This window comes from Ammodytes marinus (assembly GCF_949987685.1).
Source record: "Ammodytes marinus genome assembly, chromosome: 14".
Taxonomy (NCBI): Eukaryota; Metazoa; Chordata; class Actinopteri; order Uranoscopiformes; family Ammodytidae; genus Ammodytes; species Ammodytes marinus.
Genome location: NC_137218.1, coordinates 12,493,059 through 12,508,402, shown reverse-complemented (window position 1 = coordinate 12,508,402; position 15,344 = coordinate 12,493,059). Strand labels below are relative to the sequence as shown.

Sequence of the window (15,344 nt, the reverse complement as noted above, 5' to 3'; positions counted from 1 at the left end):
AAAGAGACAGAGAGACAGACAGGTAGGTGGGGGAAAAATGGCAGTTAAAAAACTACAGACAGCTGCTGCTAGTAAACATCTCTGTATGTTGCATTATGTAGAGGAAACACACACTCATCTCTGAGCACTCATTCAGGTCTGAAGATGTGCACGAGTGTGTGTGCATATGTCTGTGTGTTAGTGTGTGTGTGTGTGTGTGTGTGTGTGTGTGTATGTGTGTGTGTGTGTGTGTGTGTGTGTGTGTGTGTGTGTGTGTGTGCACAAGTGTCCACCAGATATGAGGTAAAAGTATACAACAATGAAAATTAAATGTGGACCTTAAATCCCTGCTACTTTCAAACATTTTGCGACAGATGATGTTTCCCTCTTTTTGACTCATATTAGTGTGCCGCTTTCAGCCCCAAATGCTTCAATCTGTCTTCCGCCAATTCTTCCCGAGGAGCATCTATTTCAGGAGTGACAGCTGATCAGTTTAACACAAACACACATCCCTGTCACATGCCACCATTCAAACGGGGACAGTAGGTGTGTGAGTGTGTGTGTGTGTGTGTGTGTGTGTGTGTGTAGGAGAGAGGGAAAGATGGAGACGGAGTGAGAGACAGTACCTGTCGATGATGACAGGGTCTGAGGGTGTCTCATTACGGTTTCCGCAGCTCTTCTTGTCACAGCAGCGACTAGGAGAAGAGAAGACAGTGGGAGAGGCAAAGACAAAGTTAGAAAAGCAGTCACACACACAGGGAACATACAGTACATTATGTTGGAGTTCAAGTTGAGACGTTTTAAATGGTAGCGTTATGGCACATTATGAGCTAGGTGTGCGCTGATTTCGACACCAAATCTGCAGGAATAGATCAAATCTGTCTACTGTAAAACAGGCCAGCAGAAAAAACGTCTGCTTCTGTTCCCAGACGAGTCTACACTGACAGCATGGATAAAAATAGACTAACCGTATGTGACATGGAAAGTGAGTGTAAAGCAGGATCTGAAAAAAAATGCATACACTTTATAGGGACTTGCCAGCCAGGGAGCTTAGCCATTTTGTGATGACCGCGAAAACCCTACTTTTTGTTTCATTTCAATGAATGATCTATTACAAAGAGGTTCGCTCTATTGTCTGGTTACTTATAATGGCCAGAATGATGTCATTGTGATGTCATCATGGGTTATTTTGGCTTGTGCTTGGAGATTACAAAAATATTTTCAAAAATAGGGGCATGGAGTTTTAAAGACATGGGAACTTATCAGGTAGAGGGGTGTCTAATGAAAGTTGCATTATGGGATATGAAGGATATGGTGTTTCTGGGTTCGTAAGAAAATTTGAAAACCTTAAAAAAATTCTGTCCCCTCCCCTGTAAGTTTTCAGACTTTTTTCCCCTCAATTCTCGGGACGGGACTGAGAAACAAACATCATAAAAACAATGAATAACAGACACAGAGATCAATTTGTATGTCTATTGTTTTAGGATCTGGAACAACACATTCAAAGGCCCGGAGAATTCAATGTCATTCTTAAAGACGACTTGCCATTCATGTCATTTGAGAACGCTTAAAACAACTTCAGCTATATTGTAATTGTACTGTTTAACAGGTGGGGTGGAGGGTGGAGATAATTCAAGTGGCCTGAGGCTCAGAAGAGGAGTGGGTGGGACGCCAACACACACACACACACACACACACACACACAAGGAAAAAAAAACTGGCATGCACACCAAAATTCCCACGTATGTACTACACGAGCCTGTCAAAGCTTTCTTGCGTGCATCAATTATGGATAAAGGTTTAAGCAGAAGGGGGAAGCAAAAGGGTTAGGAGAGGGTGTTGGAGCAGTAGTTGAAGAGTGAAAGGGTGAGTGTGGGAGGGAGGGAAAGCTAAAAGAGGAGGAGGGGAGAGCTTTGGGTGGGATGAAACGGAAGGGGGAGACGTCTCAGGTTTCCCCACTGTCACAGATGGCAGAGGTAGAGAGAAAGAGGCTGATACGTTACACCTTACACATTGTCTATCCACTATCTGCTGCTCTGCCTCTCTTTCTGCTCTCTTTCTCTCTCTCTCTCTCTCTCTCTCTCTCTCTCTCTCTCTCTCTCTCTCTCTTCTCTCTCTCTCTCTCTCTCTCTCTCTTCTCTCTCTCTCTCTCTCTCTCTCTCTCTCTCTCTCTCTCTCTCTGTCAGCTCCGTTCTGTTGCCGCTCTATGAAGTGGGTCACTATATCGCGGCCCGTCAGAGTGTAGGGAGCAGAGAGACCGGAAAAAGAAAGAGAATGGTGAAATAAGGAGCATGAGAAGGAAAAGAGAGGAAAAAGCTATAAGGAATGATAGGGAAGAAAGGATGGCTTTGGGTGATGAGGAGAGGAGGACAGTGGAGGAAGAGGAGAAAGGGAGCAGAGAGGGAGATGTTATAAATGGAGGGGTAGTGGGAAGGAAAACGAGGGGCGGGATGGGGGTAATGTAGCACTTATTGCTCCGGATCCTGGTGATCTAATCATCTGCTCTCTCCCCTCCTCCCACCACACACACACACACACACACACACACACACACACACACACACACACACACACACACACACACACACACACACACACACACACACACACACACACACACACACACACACACACAGGAGAAGCACAGTAGAAAATCAATAGAGAGAATTGGAGATGCCATTTTCACCTGTTCTTACTGTGAAAATGGAACACTTGGGCTAATTTGTATCATAAATGTTTGGGTTTAAGCAAGACAAGCTATTTGAACGTGTCATTTTGGGGTTCTGGGAATGATTTTATTAACCTCATGGTTAAGTTATCGATATGAAATGATGCAATGTGATTGTATTGTATTTATTTGACATGACAATATCATTGGACGAACCAGATGCATTGTTTTCAGTGTATTAGCATACATACTATTATTCAACACCTGTCCACAGGAGGCTATGGATATGAATTAATAAAGAAAATGATCTTGGAGCCGCAGCCCTAAGGCCATACATTTTGGTTATTTGGATATTTTGGTACGAAAAGAACAGTAAAATACTATAGTAATATAAGGTTTCCTTCTTGGAGCCAGTCTTAAACAAATACTTGCATTTGCATTTGTAAAATAAAGTTTTCTGTTGTCATTTAATCAAAAATACCATAACATATGAGTCTGTATCTGATTATGTTAGAGTATCATTCCCTTATGACATATCCAGCATTTCAATATGAAAGTACTTCTTGTTTTCATTACACGATGATCAGCAATTCTAATACTTCATCACATTTCTTGTCTACATTTTTTGAACCCCTTTTAAACGCTGCTGGGCATTCCTCACAACTGTCTGCAGCCAAACAACATTGAGCTCCGAAAGTTTCCCAAAGAAACCGAATATGTCAGGCTGAAATGTCTATTATGACTAGAAATGTCTTTACTGTAATAAAGATGCACAAAATATCTTGAATATTTAATTTCATTGAAGCTGAAAACGACAGAGTTTTTTGTGACGATCATGTGGCTTCAATAAAAAGATGGAACACACTAATACAGAAACTCCTGTCAGAGAGTGTGGAATTATATAAAAAAAAATGTTAACCACATACATACTTAAGGGGGAAAGGGGATAGCTGTTTGTTTCATTTGAACCAACATTTTGTGCTTTACACAGTATATGAACAGCACCGTAGCATCGATGGCCCATTCTGTAGTAAAAAAAATGTTCTTGTGTTCGTGGCAAAGCTCCAACCAGGTTTGCAACGCAGGTCTGTGTGGTGGCAGATTGGCTGGGAGCATATGGCTAATAGCACCACCATGACAATGAGTCGCACTGATTAATGGACGCCCTGAGCTCTTTGTATGTGTGCGTGTGTGTGTGTGTGTGTGTGTGTGTGTGTGTGTGTGTGTGTGTGTGTGTGTGTGTGTGTGTGTGTGTGTGTGTGTTCACCGCTGTATGTTGTGTGTGAGGCCCCCGCTGCAGAATCAGCATGTGAGAACACGAGGCAGCAGCCATATCTTTGACCTCAGCTGCTGTCGCCGACAAGCGTGTGTTTACACCCGTTGCAGAATTCACACTTTGTGCACTGCTGCTGCACTGTTGCTCCCGCCGAGCAAAGATATTTGAATATCGGAGGCCTCTCTGGTGCACGGTGTTCATACGGTCTGTGATGCTAAACAGTTTATTCACGTTCATAGTGCATCTGCCGCATGATGAACAACAATAATTTAACATTAGAAATCTCTTGCCAAATACAATTTATTTATAAATTCCTAGTAAATCTTATCAGAATTTCAATGTGTTCCCCCATAAAGGCTCTGCAGCTGACCTGCCTGAGGATTATTCAGTAAGCTATGGAATAAAATATTATAGTGCGCCCGATTTCACGGCTTAAATCCCTGCTTGTGCATATAGATGAACCCCAATTTATAATGTTACAGTTAAAGTTGTTCCGTGACAAGGTCGTGGAATAAGAACAACTTAATTCATGTGCTAGATTTGAATTTTTATAACTGCGGTGTGCGCGAGCGAGAGTGCATATGCATACTTTTTGCCTCGTGTGTATGTGTGTGTGTGTGTGTGTGTGTGAGACCCTGCCTATATTTTACAGTCAGATTGTGGAGGAAGGCCCATTTGTTAGCCATGAAACAACAGGAGGGTTCAGATTGACTAATGAGTTTCTCTGTGTCCTAATTAACCAGGCGTCACCGACACACACAGACACACACACAGAAAGACACACACACACACACACACATGCACATGCACACGCACACGCACACACACGCACACACACACACACACACGCAACCACACACACATTTTCTTTTGTGTAGTATAGGTTGTGAAAATGCCTCTATAAATAGAACTCTTTCCTCCCAACCTACTTCTGAAAGAAATTCATCTTTAGATTATAATTAAAGCAACGACTCTGATAGCTAAAACTCATCTTCCTCAACATATTTGGCTTTGGTGTACGCAAACGCATGCGTCCGGGTGTGCATGTGTGGGGGGGTTAATGAGGGTGGAAAAATAGGAAACGTATCGAGTACAGAAAGAGTTGATTTGTGAGAACTTTCGGCACACGAACAAAGTACTTTGCAAAAGTGGAGAGGAGAGGAGAGGAGAGGAGAGGAGAGGAGAGGAGAGGAGAGGAGAGGAGAGGAGAGGAGAGGAGAGGAGAGGAGAGGAGAGGAGAGGAGAGGAGAGGAGAGGAGAGGAGAGGAGAGGAGAAGAAATCGATGTGATTCGCCCATTCTCACCTGCACATGATCTCATGTGTCAGCAGCACTCTGCACATCTCTGGGTTCTTGTCCTGGCCTTCGTAAATAATCGCCTGGGAAGAGGAACAGAAATAACATTGTTAATACAAATCTTGCAAATAGTCTTTCCCATCCTCGATAGGTTTCGGTCCACTTCTTCAATAGAAAAATAAGTATATTATACATTTGGTTTAGGATGTCTGTTTTACCAGTTATTAATGTGATATCTGTATTAGAATTGTCTGGATGTTTCTACTATTTAAAAGGCAGTGAAGAAAATTATAAATAGAAGAAAAAAAACAATAGAATATCCTGTTCTTTCAACATGTATTCATACAATGACACCCGCCCTATATACCAGGAAACACCTGGTGAAGATGTACATTGTTGAAAAAGATGTACTTTTAAAACAATACATAAAATGCTTAGTCATTTCATTATGGATGCATTTGTTTGGGACTTTGCAACTTCATAGATGAAATCCAACTTCATGACTTTCATTATTGTTTTTAAATCATGCTGAACAGACGCAGATTGTTCATCATCGTGTTAGAGGCAACAAAAAGATTGCCAAACAGATCCGCAGATACAGTAGATGCCGGTCACTGTCTAAAGTTGTGCATGGATGCGTAAAAAATATACGCATGTCAAACATTTGCAACTGCACTCTGCATCTACCAAACTGGCGAGAGGAGATGATGACTATATCTTGCATCACTGTACCAATAGAAACACAAAGATGATATCAAACTCTATAAAATTACATTTGATTTTGGCACAACGCAAAGTGTTGTTGGTTACCACTTCACCTGAAAGAACACATAGTTCAGCAGTAACACCCCTACTTCACATTCAAACACTCCACCACACACACCTTGTTTTAGACAATCCAAAAGAGAAAAAAATGATCTTTTCTGTTCTGAGCAGATCAGGTGAATATGAAGTGTAATCTTAAAAAGGGTGAAGTTATATTAACAAATCAGTGGCAAAAGTTGAGGCTTTAGGCTGCTTTCACTTTACAATATTCCTGCAAGGAGGCCCAGAATAAAGAAAAAGCACAAGTCAGACACCACTACGCTATCTATCAATCATTACATGCGCCCTGTGTGGCTTTGGTCTATTCCAGTCTGTTTGATCCGGGCTCCAGCAGGTCTCACCCAGTGACAAGCTCACTATTCTCAGGGAACGGTGAAGGAGACTCACCGTCCTCTCCAATAGTCTTCAGCAGGGGGTTCAGACTCCCCTTCAAGTCAACAATAGTTTGAGTTTGTAAATGAAGGTCATTCAGCAGAGTGTCAATGCCAACTCAACTGAAAACTAAATGTGGTCAGATTATACGCAGACGACACACAAATCCCTCACACGTTAAAGAAAGAAGCAAAATTGAAGCTTGTATAAGTCCGATGCAGTTAATTCAATGACAAGACTTAGTTAACACACACACAAGATGCAATGGCATTTGTGAACAATTGGGCTCAAATAATTGATAGATGATATAGGGTTATGTGAAGAACACAAAAGAGAGACCTTTTTAAAAACTGATATGGTGAAACATCTTGCCTATGTGTGAGCTTAGACTGGGGCCCCAGGGCGAGCATGTACCATATGTGGCCCCAGCATGGGCCCCGCCTGTAGACCCAGCCCCTCATTTGTAGAAACTACAGCCCTACATGCTCCTCTCAAACTAGCTTGGAGCTTTGCAGCATTAATGGAGAGCAGCGACAGGGGCTGCACAGTCAGAGAGCCCCATTACAATATTGTTGTAGCCTAAAGCATTTTATACTAACAGCTAGTTGTCTCCAGGACCCTCTGTGTTTTCTGGAACTGGAGCCCCCCATTTGTTTCAGGGCCCGGGGCCCCTGTCAGTTATCATTTTCCATGCATGTGCATATATATGTATATATATATATATATATATATATATATATATATATATATATATATATATATACTGGTTGGAAAACCTCTGCAGAAAATCCATCAACACATGAACCTGAACCCTCCAGGGCCCGTGCACACCCAGTCAGTTGTGTAATATGAAACCAAAAGAATCAAATCTCACAGCAGAAAGTGCAGCTGCAAGTACAGAGAGCCAGCACTAAGCAAACACATCCAGAGGAGACAGTTCAAGAAAATAAACTGTTCAAGCCAAGGTGACAGACCTGAAGGCTGATGAGCAACCACAGCCAAATTAGAAGTAAATTCATCTGTCCGGAGAGCAAAACAACCATTTATCCAGACTGAAAACATGTTAACAAAAAGCAAAGACGCCCCTGTTAACAAGCCACTGAGTTTGATACAACAGCTATGACACAGTTTATCTAATCCCTCACAGTCAATATTTTCCAATATGCAATATTTTCCTTCGATCGTGGCTGAACAAAAGCAAATCTGAGTGTGGGAACAGTATAGACAGATCCAACAGACACAATTTGAGGAGTACTTCATAAGTCCTAGTTCGGCCTATGACATCGCATCACCATGGGAAAAGAGTGGGCCAGGCAAACTTCCTCTGAACTTATTTCCTAACCTGGACAAACATGCATCAATGCCATCTCAACCTAGCTTGTCTTCTCTCTTTTACACACTTTCACTCTTTTGTTCGCACTCTCTCTCTCTCTCACACACGCAAACACATACGCACACACGGGCGCGCACACACACACACACACACACACACACACACGCACACACACACACACGCATGCGCGCACACACACACGCGCGCGCACACACACACACACACACACACACACACACACACACACACACACACACACACACACACACACACACACACACACACACACACACACACAAACCAGCTGAATGCATTTATCTTCGTGAACAGAATTGGGTCTGATGTCACTGAGCAGAGCTTGTCCTCAGTAAATCCTTAAATACCTCATGGTTCTTTAATCTATCATGTCAACAGCAAGATGATGCTTGAAACAAAAAATTAAAAATAAAGACTCTGATATGATGACACGCACATTTCCCATATTTCCTGTTCGCCAGTTCGCTTTAAGTAACTTTGGCAAGACAGTAGACAGATGTAGGAAAAAGATTAACTTGACTAACATATTTTAAGTGATATACCCAGTACACAGATTCACCTTTACACTTTGAAGATAAACATTAGATTAAATAACAACTTTCCCAACTCACTCACCACTTTCCCTGATGTTGACTCATCTCCCTCTGAGCCTGGCCCTGGGTCACAAATCTAATCTAACAATCCTCGCCCTCCTTTCAACCTTTACTGCATCATCATTAAAGGTTGCCAATGAGAGAAACATTTTAATTTAAAATGGGCTTAAGTTTCTTGGTCTGTCCTGCTTGGCCATCTGAAACACTTGGATCTCAAAGCAGGCCAAAAAAGAACAACAAAAACAAGAACCAAGAATAATATGAGGCTCTTGTGTAGTGGAGTAACTTCTTCCACTGTCCCGGCCCACGTTTGTCTCAGCCTCTTTAATCACACTGTCACCTGGCTTGCTCTGCTCTTGTCTTTTTTCCTCTACTCCGTCTCCTCCTTCTCTCTCTCTCTCTCTCTCTCTGCCTCACTAGGCCTCTCATTCAGCATCTCTGGCGCTCTCTCCTTCCACCTTTGAAGTGGCGTGACACGCTCGGCATGTAAACAAGCAGCCGTTAAGCAGGGGGAACACACACACACAGCCCCCCCCCCCCCCCTCGCCTTAAGTGTCAGGCAGACAAGCCGGCGGATGATCCGACAGGGCCGCTGTGACAGACGCTACGCTCTGCTTCTAAAGACCGGGAGGCGCTCTCCTCCTCCTCCTGCATTTAACACAGTGCAGCGTGCAACCATAACAGGTAGACAATGCAGAAATAGTAAATTACCAGGAGAATCACAACTGTGAAATAAATTGAATCAGTGATATAAGCCTTATTAAGAAGTTTCCCCAAAAACGAAGAATAACAGCATGCATTTTGATGCTTGACAACAGTGATAAACCCAAGCTGAAAGTCTGCACTTTAAAGGGTCCCATCTGTAATTGTTTGTCCATACACAATGTTTACATGTGTATATAAAGTAACTGAGTTGTTTGATGTTCTGACAAATAAAAAAAATTATTATGAACAATAATAATGAAAAATAATACATTTTTAAAGTTTTTTTTTAAAGAAAAAAAATATGGCGCCTCTTAGATCTTCGCCCATAGCTTCTGTGACTCAAAGCACTCCGTCATTGAAGTTATTTTTCATGGATTGGTCTTGATTGAAATGTGATACATGCTCCAAGGGTCCGTATTTTAAGAGAAACAAACATCTGCAGCACTTGCTATGTTTGAATCCATCGCGACCCACAAAGGTTACACAGAGCAGCAGCAGCGAGTGATTTCATCTCAACTGTTTAACCCCTAACCTCTGTTGATTGATTGATGGATTTTATTTAGACCATATCATATATAAAAACAGGAACAGGACTCTGTTACAATTAAAATACATAAAAAGCCAGGGATAAAAACACAAAAAAGCCCGAAGGCTTATTTCCATTGTGGTCCCTAGAAACTGACCGGTCTGTCTTTGTTTCCCCAGCCACTTGTGTGTGTGTGTGTGTGTGTGTGTGTGTGTGTGTGTGTGTGTGTGTGTGTGTGTGTGTGTGTGTGCGTGCGTGCGTGCGTGTGTGTGTGTGTTGTTAGAGAAACAGTGGCCATGACATAACTGAGCAACTAATCCAACCACACAACTGTTTTGGTTTGACCACCTGTTAGTGTTCCATTCCTCCACCGCTGCAAATCTCACACACACACACACACACATACAGTACATGTACACAAGCACAAGCACACACGCACGGTAGCTTTATTGCTCCATGTGCAGTTTTGTCTAAGTGCCTACACATATGCATACAGCACTGAATACCTGCACTGTCTCCCTCTCACTTACATAGAAACCCCCCACTACCACACACACAGACCGACACTCACACAGGCAGATGCCCACAGGTGCAGCACACACCTGCCTGCATCAGTGTCCTCAGGAGAAAATTTATTTTCCTTTCCAAACTTAATTTTTTTTCATTTAGGCTAAGAAAAATCTGCCATTTAATTTTTCAGACAACGGAGAGCATTCAAAATGTGTGTGTGTATGTATGTGTGCGTGTGTGTGTGTGTGTGTGTGTGTTCGTGTTTTTGTTTCTCTGGACTTACGCTGCAAGGGCGTGGGCGTGTGTGTGTATGTGTGTGTGTGTGTGTGTGTGTGTGTGTGTGTGTGTGTGTGTGTGTGTGTGTGTGTGTGTGTGTGTGTGTGTGAAGCTGGCTGTCACCCCACCAAGCTCAAGCTAAACTGCAGTGTTATTAGTGAACAGTGTGGTCCCTTAGGTCTGCCAGACACACACACACGCACAAACACACACAGCGTGTGATGCAGCATGGCAGCAGCAATGCTCTACTCTATCGGAGCCGGGAGTCATATTAGCAAGTGTTCAATGCATAGCATGGCTTCTTGGCTCACCCCCCCCACACACACACGCGCATGCACGCACGCACGCGCACACACACACATACACACACACACACACACACTGTACTGTATTACACTAGTTAGAACATTTTCGGTTTCTTGTGCAAAATAAAACATTAAAAGAAATCTGTGTTCAACTGTTTACCTGAAATCCATAAGGCACAAACACTGTCTGTGTTCTCACTGTTGTTCAGTCTGACTCTCTCTCTCTCTCTCTCTCTCTCTCTCTCTCTCTCTCTCTCTCTCTCTCTCTCTCTCTCTCTCTCACACACATACACATAAACAAAAACACAAAGATTAACCGAAAAATTGGATCTGATCGGAAAAAATGCTTGCTACTCGGTAAATGAAATCCCAGAGGTGCTGTTATATCTTTCCACTTCCTACTGTGAACAGCAGAATTACGCCAGTGTTCCTCAACAGAGGAACTCGCTGCCTCCTCGCTCTAATCACAGCTAGAGAGAAGTACAGGCAAAAAAAAAACGCCTGGAGCCATACAGTGTGTGTGGGTGTGTGCCCCCAACCCACACACACACACAGCGGAAACACCCACCCACAGAATAACACACACACACACACACACGTGCAGGATAGAGTACAGTCGATCAATTGAGCAGCACATTGTCAGAGAGGTAACAGGATAGGTGACAAACCTCTGTGAGAAAGTGAGGGAGAGTGTGTGTAAGTGAGTTTCTGTTTGTGTAAGTGTATCTGACTAAGTGTATGTGTGTGTGTGTGTGTTAACATCCGTGCTTACCTGTTTAGTCATGGAGTCTATGAGTCGAACGTAAAAGTCCTGCTCTGTTCTGATGCCTGTGGGAATGCAGAAGAGAAATGTAAGCATTTAGCAAAGGTTTTGACCATCAGAACAACATACAAAACGGTAGGTAAAATTACACAAACAGGAAAAGGTGACTGCAGAGCTCCTATATATTTTATGGGTTGTAATAAGATTTTAAAAAAATAGTTTTGATACACAGAATTACATGCATTTTATCTCTTTAGGCCTCAAAATATTAGCCAAGTTTAAAAAAAAACTAAAGGTAAAAATCTTGCTTTGGTTGAACTGCTCACACATGCTTCATTTTAAGGGGTCACTCACAAGCTAGTTGGGAACCACCTGGAGAGGCAGGTGGAGTGGTCATAAAGAATGGCCAGTAGCTTTTCATTAGTTGACTTTGTGAGAATTTTTTTTTTGCAACATTTGTGTGTTTCTAACTGTAATAATCACTCAAGTCCATATCATTTAGGTGCCCCCCCCCCCATCTTGCCTCAATGGGCTTTGCAATTTCTACAGCATATGACAACGCAGAGCCCTTTGTTCCAGAGTGATTCAAACGACCAGACCCCATTACACGCCCATTAATGCTTCATGGTGATGTTAAATGTCCATGCCTGGCAGTCCCTATTGCTTGTGAATGGTTTAGTATGTCCATTTACACATGTAAATTAAGTTAAAAATCAATGATCACAGTTCACAAAGTGTAGCTATTACAGTATGTCCCACATGTCTTAACCCCAGAGGGAGGCTGGAGCTGCCAGAGTGTGTGTTGTTTCCTGATAGGCCTGAAGATCACACACTGCACAGCCACCACAGCAGCATGCACACACTCTGTCACACAGCAGAACAATCTGACTGGACCAGCTCATGTAGTGACAGTGGCAGTGAAGAAGAAGCCCTAAAGCTGGACATAATTGCCCACAACAGCTGCTCGGTAGTGAAATGTATCTAGAAATCGGTCAAATCACACATTTGTGAAACACTACACTGCAGTTTCTGTGACATGATAAACATGCTGTGGCAGCCTGTTGGCCCTCTGCTTCAAATCTTTCCACATTAAATCTTAAAAATAATAAATACAAAAAATTATAATAATAAAAAAGCTTCCTGTGTGTATATATTCTTCTTACAGGCAATCAGGCTGATTTCGGGAAATGATTTTGAATAAGTATGTGACTGTGTGTTTGTGTGTGTGTGTGTGTGTTTGTGTGTGTGTGTGTGTGTGTGTGTGTGTGTGTGTGTGTGTGTGTGTGTGTGTGTGTCACTCACCGTTACTGTAAAGAAGTTGCAGCCGGTAATGAATCCCGTTATTGGTCTTCTCTCCGCTCGTCTCCTTCACAGACACAACAAACACTGAGCTGCTTATTCACATTTTTGGGACAAAAAAAAGCACCGCCACCACCATGCAAATCCCCAAGTTATTGAATTATCCACACGGGTCGTTGCATTAAATAAACGCGTGATTTATGTTCACAGCGGATAAATTAAAGCATGGGCAGCCAATGTAATTTCTCCGCATGTGTTATTGTGGCTTTTTAATTCCTCTCTAATTACTGAGTATGTTCGGAGGGCAAAATAAAATCCAAACAGGATATTCTCCCAATGTAGCCTACACATTTCATCTGGTTTAAACGGTATCATAATTGATGAGGAGACCGGTCGCCCCGCCGCCGCTGTTTAGAACAAGTGGTTACGTTGAATGCAGCTGTAAATTAAAACCATTTCAAACATCGAAAGGGCTTTTTCATATTTGTCTAATGAACGAAAAGATCGAATGAAGTTTTAGACTTACAGTTGGTGGCTATAGTAGCTATACAATGTTTTAAATATATTCAGTGTTAGTTATAGTTATTTTTAACAGTTATAAATAATATTAATAATTATAATAACAAGAAGAAGAATTTAAATAAATAAATAATGATAATAACTACAAATACATTTTAAACGAAGTAAAAATTATTCATGATTTACTGTCAATGTAAAAAAAATTAAAAATTGACAAAAACACTGACACCACCAATATCAGACAGCTCAATGGAATAGTAAGGCCTTTGAAAAAATCAAAATGCTAAATTATCTTTCAACCTATAATTCAACCTAGAAATAAATCAGACCGGCGTAATCCCGTGCACCGACCTTGTCTTTCTCGATGAAGCCCACGAAGTTGGTCCTCTCGATCTCCACCGGCTGACCCTGCCGGTCGTACAGAGCCAGGACAAAGTGGAAGAAGTTGGACTTGCGAAGGTTGGGGGGCGGCTGCTTCTCAAAGTGAGCCCGGGCCAGACCCACTCCACTGAGGACACACAGGCGGGGACGAGACGGTGTTAGAATGGATGCAAAGGCAAACAAAAAAAAGTTAGGACTTTATAAAGGGAATTAAAAGAGTAAAACAAATTGAATTATATGAAGAGCAATAAGCAGCGAAAGTGAATCATATTTTTTTTTATTATTGTATGCCTTTTTTGTTTATTAAACTATGATTTTCAAGAGAGGGAATGTCTGAAAAAAAATTATTTTGTGAAAATATAATTAAATTTGTTTATGATGGAGCTTGTTCATGATAACCGTTGATATGATTTATCCACTTTCACAGCTCTGACTATGTGGGCCAAGTCTTTCTTCCCTTGAATAACCATCAGCAAAAAGGGAAAAGAAGAAAACATTTCTTCCTCGTTTTTAAAGCCAAAGCAAGTACCTTATTAATTTATTTTTTTGGCTCATTAAATATCAGCTAATATAGGCTACAGAAGGCGCGCGCAAATCATATCTGCGTATAATCTCAAGCATAAACAGCATGTTGTCCTCAATAGTTAAGTGTGTCTACATGTTATTCAATTGTTTTCCCTCAAGCTGAATTATCCTAACAGTAACATCCACATGTATTCCTCCGGACAGCAGCTGGGTCTGCTGCTCCCCATCACCACAGCCTCGTGTCCTGCACAGGATGGTAGCAGAGGGTCCTGACTGACATATCACGTTTTGCTCCGTTTATTTCGGTAAATGAACGAGGGTAGGGCTGTGTCTCCTCCACCCCGAGCTAGAGCTCACCTTTGGGCGGCCGTGTTTGCGTCCAGCACGCCGCCCCCCTGCATCCAGCTCCGGACAGAGTTCATGCCTCCCAGGGGCTCCTCCTTCAGGCTGCTGCCGCTTCTCTGGATGCTCTCCTGGATCCCAAACATTAACAAACCTCCGTATCAGGCTTCGGTGCCCGTTCTACTTTTCTGTTTCTCGGTTCTCTCTCCTCTCCCGCGTGGCTGTGCACTTGTTCTCCTTCACGATGGATTCAAGAGGAGCAACGTGGGTGCGCACTCGGCGGCTGCGGCTGCTGTGTGCGCTTTGGTAGAAAATCAAGCAGTTGACTGTTTATTCCTCCAAGTGTAGTAGTCCTGGTGAGGGAGTGTGTGCTAAGACGGAGGGGTAATCATATCGGACCAGTAGAATCCAATATGTCCATCCACTTGAAACACGAAGTTAAATCGCCAGTATTATAGGACGGCAGGACGCGGACTGACCCAGAGCGGAAAAAAGGTGTGGAAAAAGTCTCTCCCGGTGCGCTCAGAGATCCACAGTTTAAAGCTGTCAGACAGAAGGGGGGGAAATAAATCAACTCGCGCCAAGATCAGATGTCATCATTATCTGACACTTCTTTTTTCTTCTCTTCTCTTTTAGCTCTTTGCTTTGTTTTTATCTTGTTCTCTCTCTTCAGCCCCAGTCACTCAGTGGTTTCGGGACGTGTTTACGGGCTCTGTGGCGTCCAGACCAGCTCTCTCCACTCCGCTCCCTCTCTCTCTCTCTCTCTCTCTCTCTGAGGAAACCGCTTTGAGATACTCTTCCCAAAGGACTCTCTCT

At 42.6% G+C, this 15,344-nt stretch overlaps 1 protein-coding gene across 3 annotated transcripts in view; it reads right to left on the bottom strand.

Annotated features, from left to right (window-relative positions):
• The window catches only part of LOC307261087 (transcription factor COE1), a 79,601-nt gene extending 64,752 nt beyond the window's left edge, over window positions 1–14,849 (bottom strand). For all 3 annotated transcript variants that reach the window (XM_080041528.1, XM_080041529.1, XM_080041530.1), the window contains exons 1-6: window positions 14,544–14,849; window positions 13,632–13,788; window positions 12,765–12,828; window positions 11,472–11,527; window positions 5,228–5,301; window positions 606–674 (exon numbers count right to left, since the gene is read on the bottom strand). In XM_080041528.1, coding sequence (XP_079897654.1) covers window positions 606–674; window positions 5,228–5,301; window positions 11,472–11,527; window positions 12,765–12,828; window positions 13,632–13,788; window positions 14,544–14,674 — 551 coding nt within the window. In that variant the 5' untranslated portion in view covers window positions 14,675–14,849. The remainder of the gene's footprint in view (window positions 1–605; window positions 675–5,227; window positions 5,302–11,471; window positions 11,528–12,764; window positions 12,829–13,631; window positions 13,789–14,543) is intronic.
• Window positions 14,850–15,344: the final 495 nt, after the last annotated feature.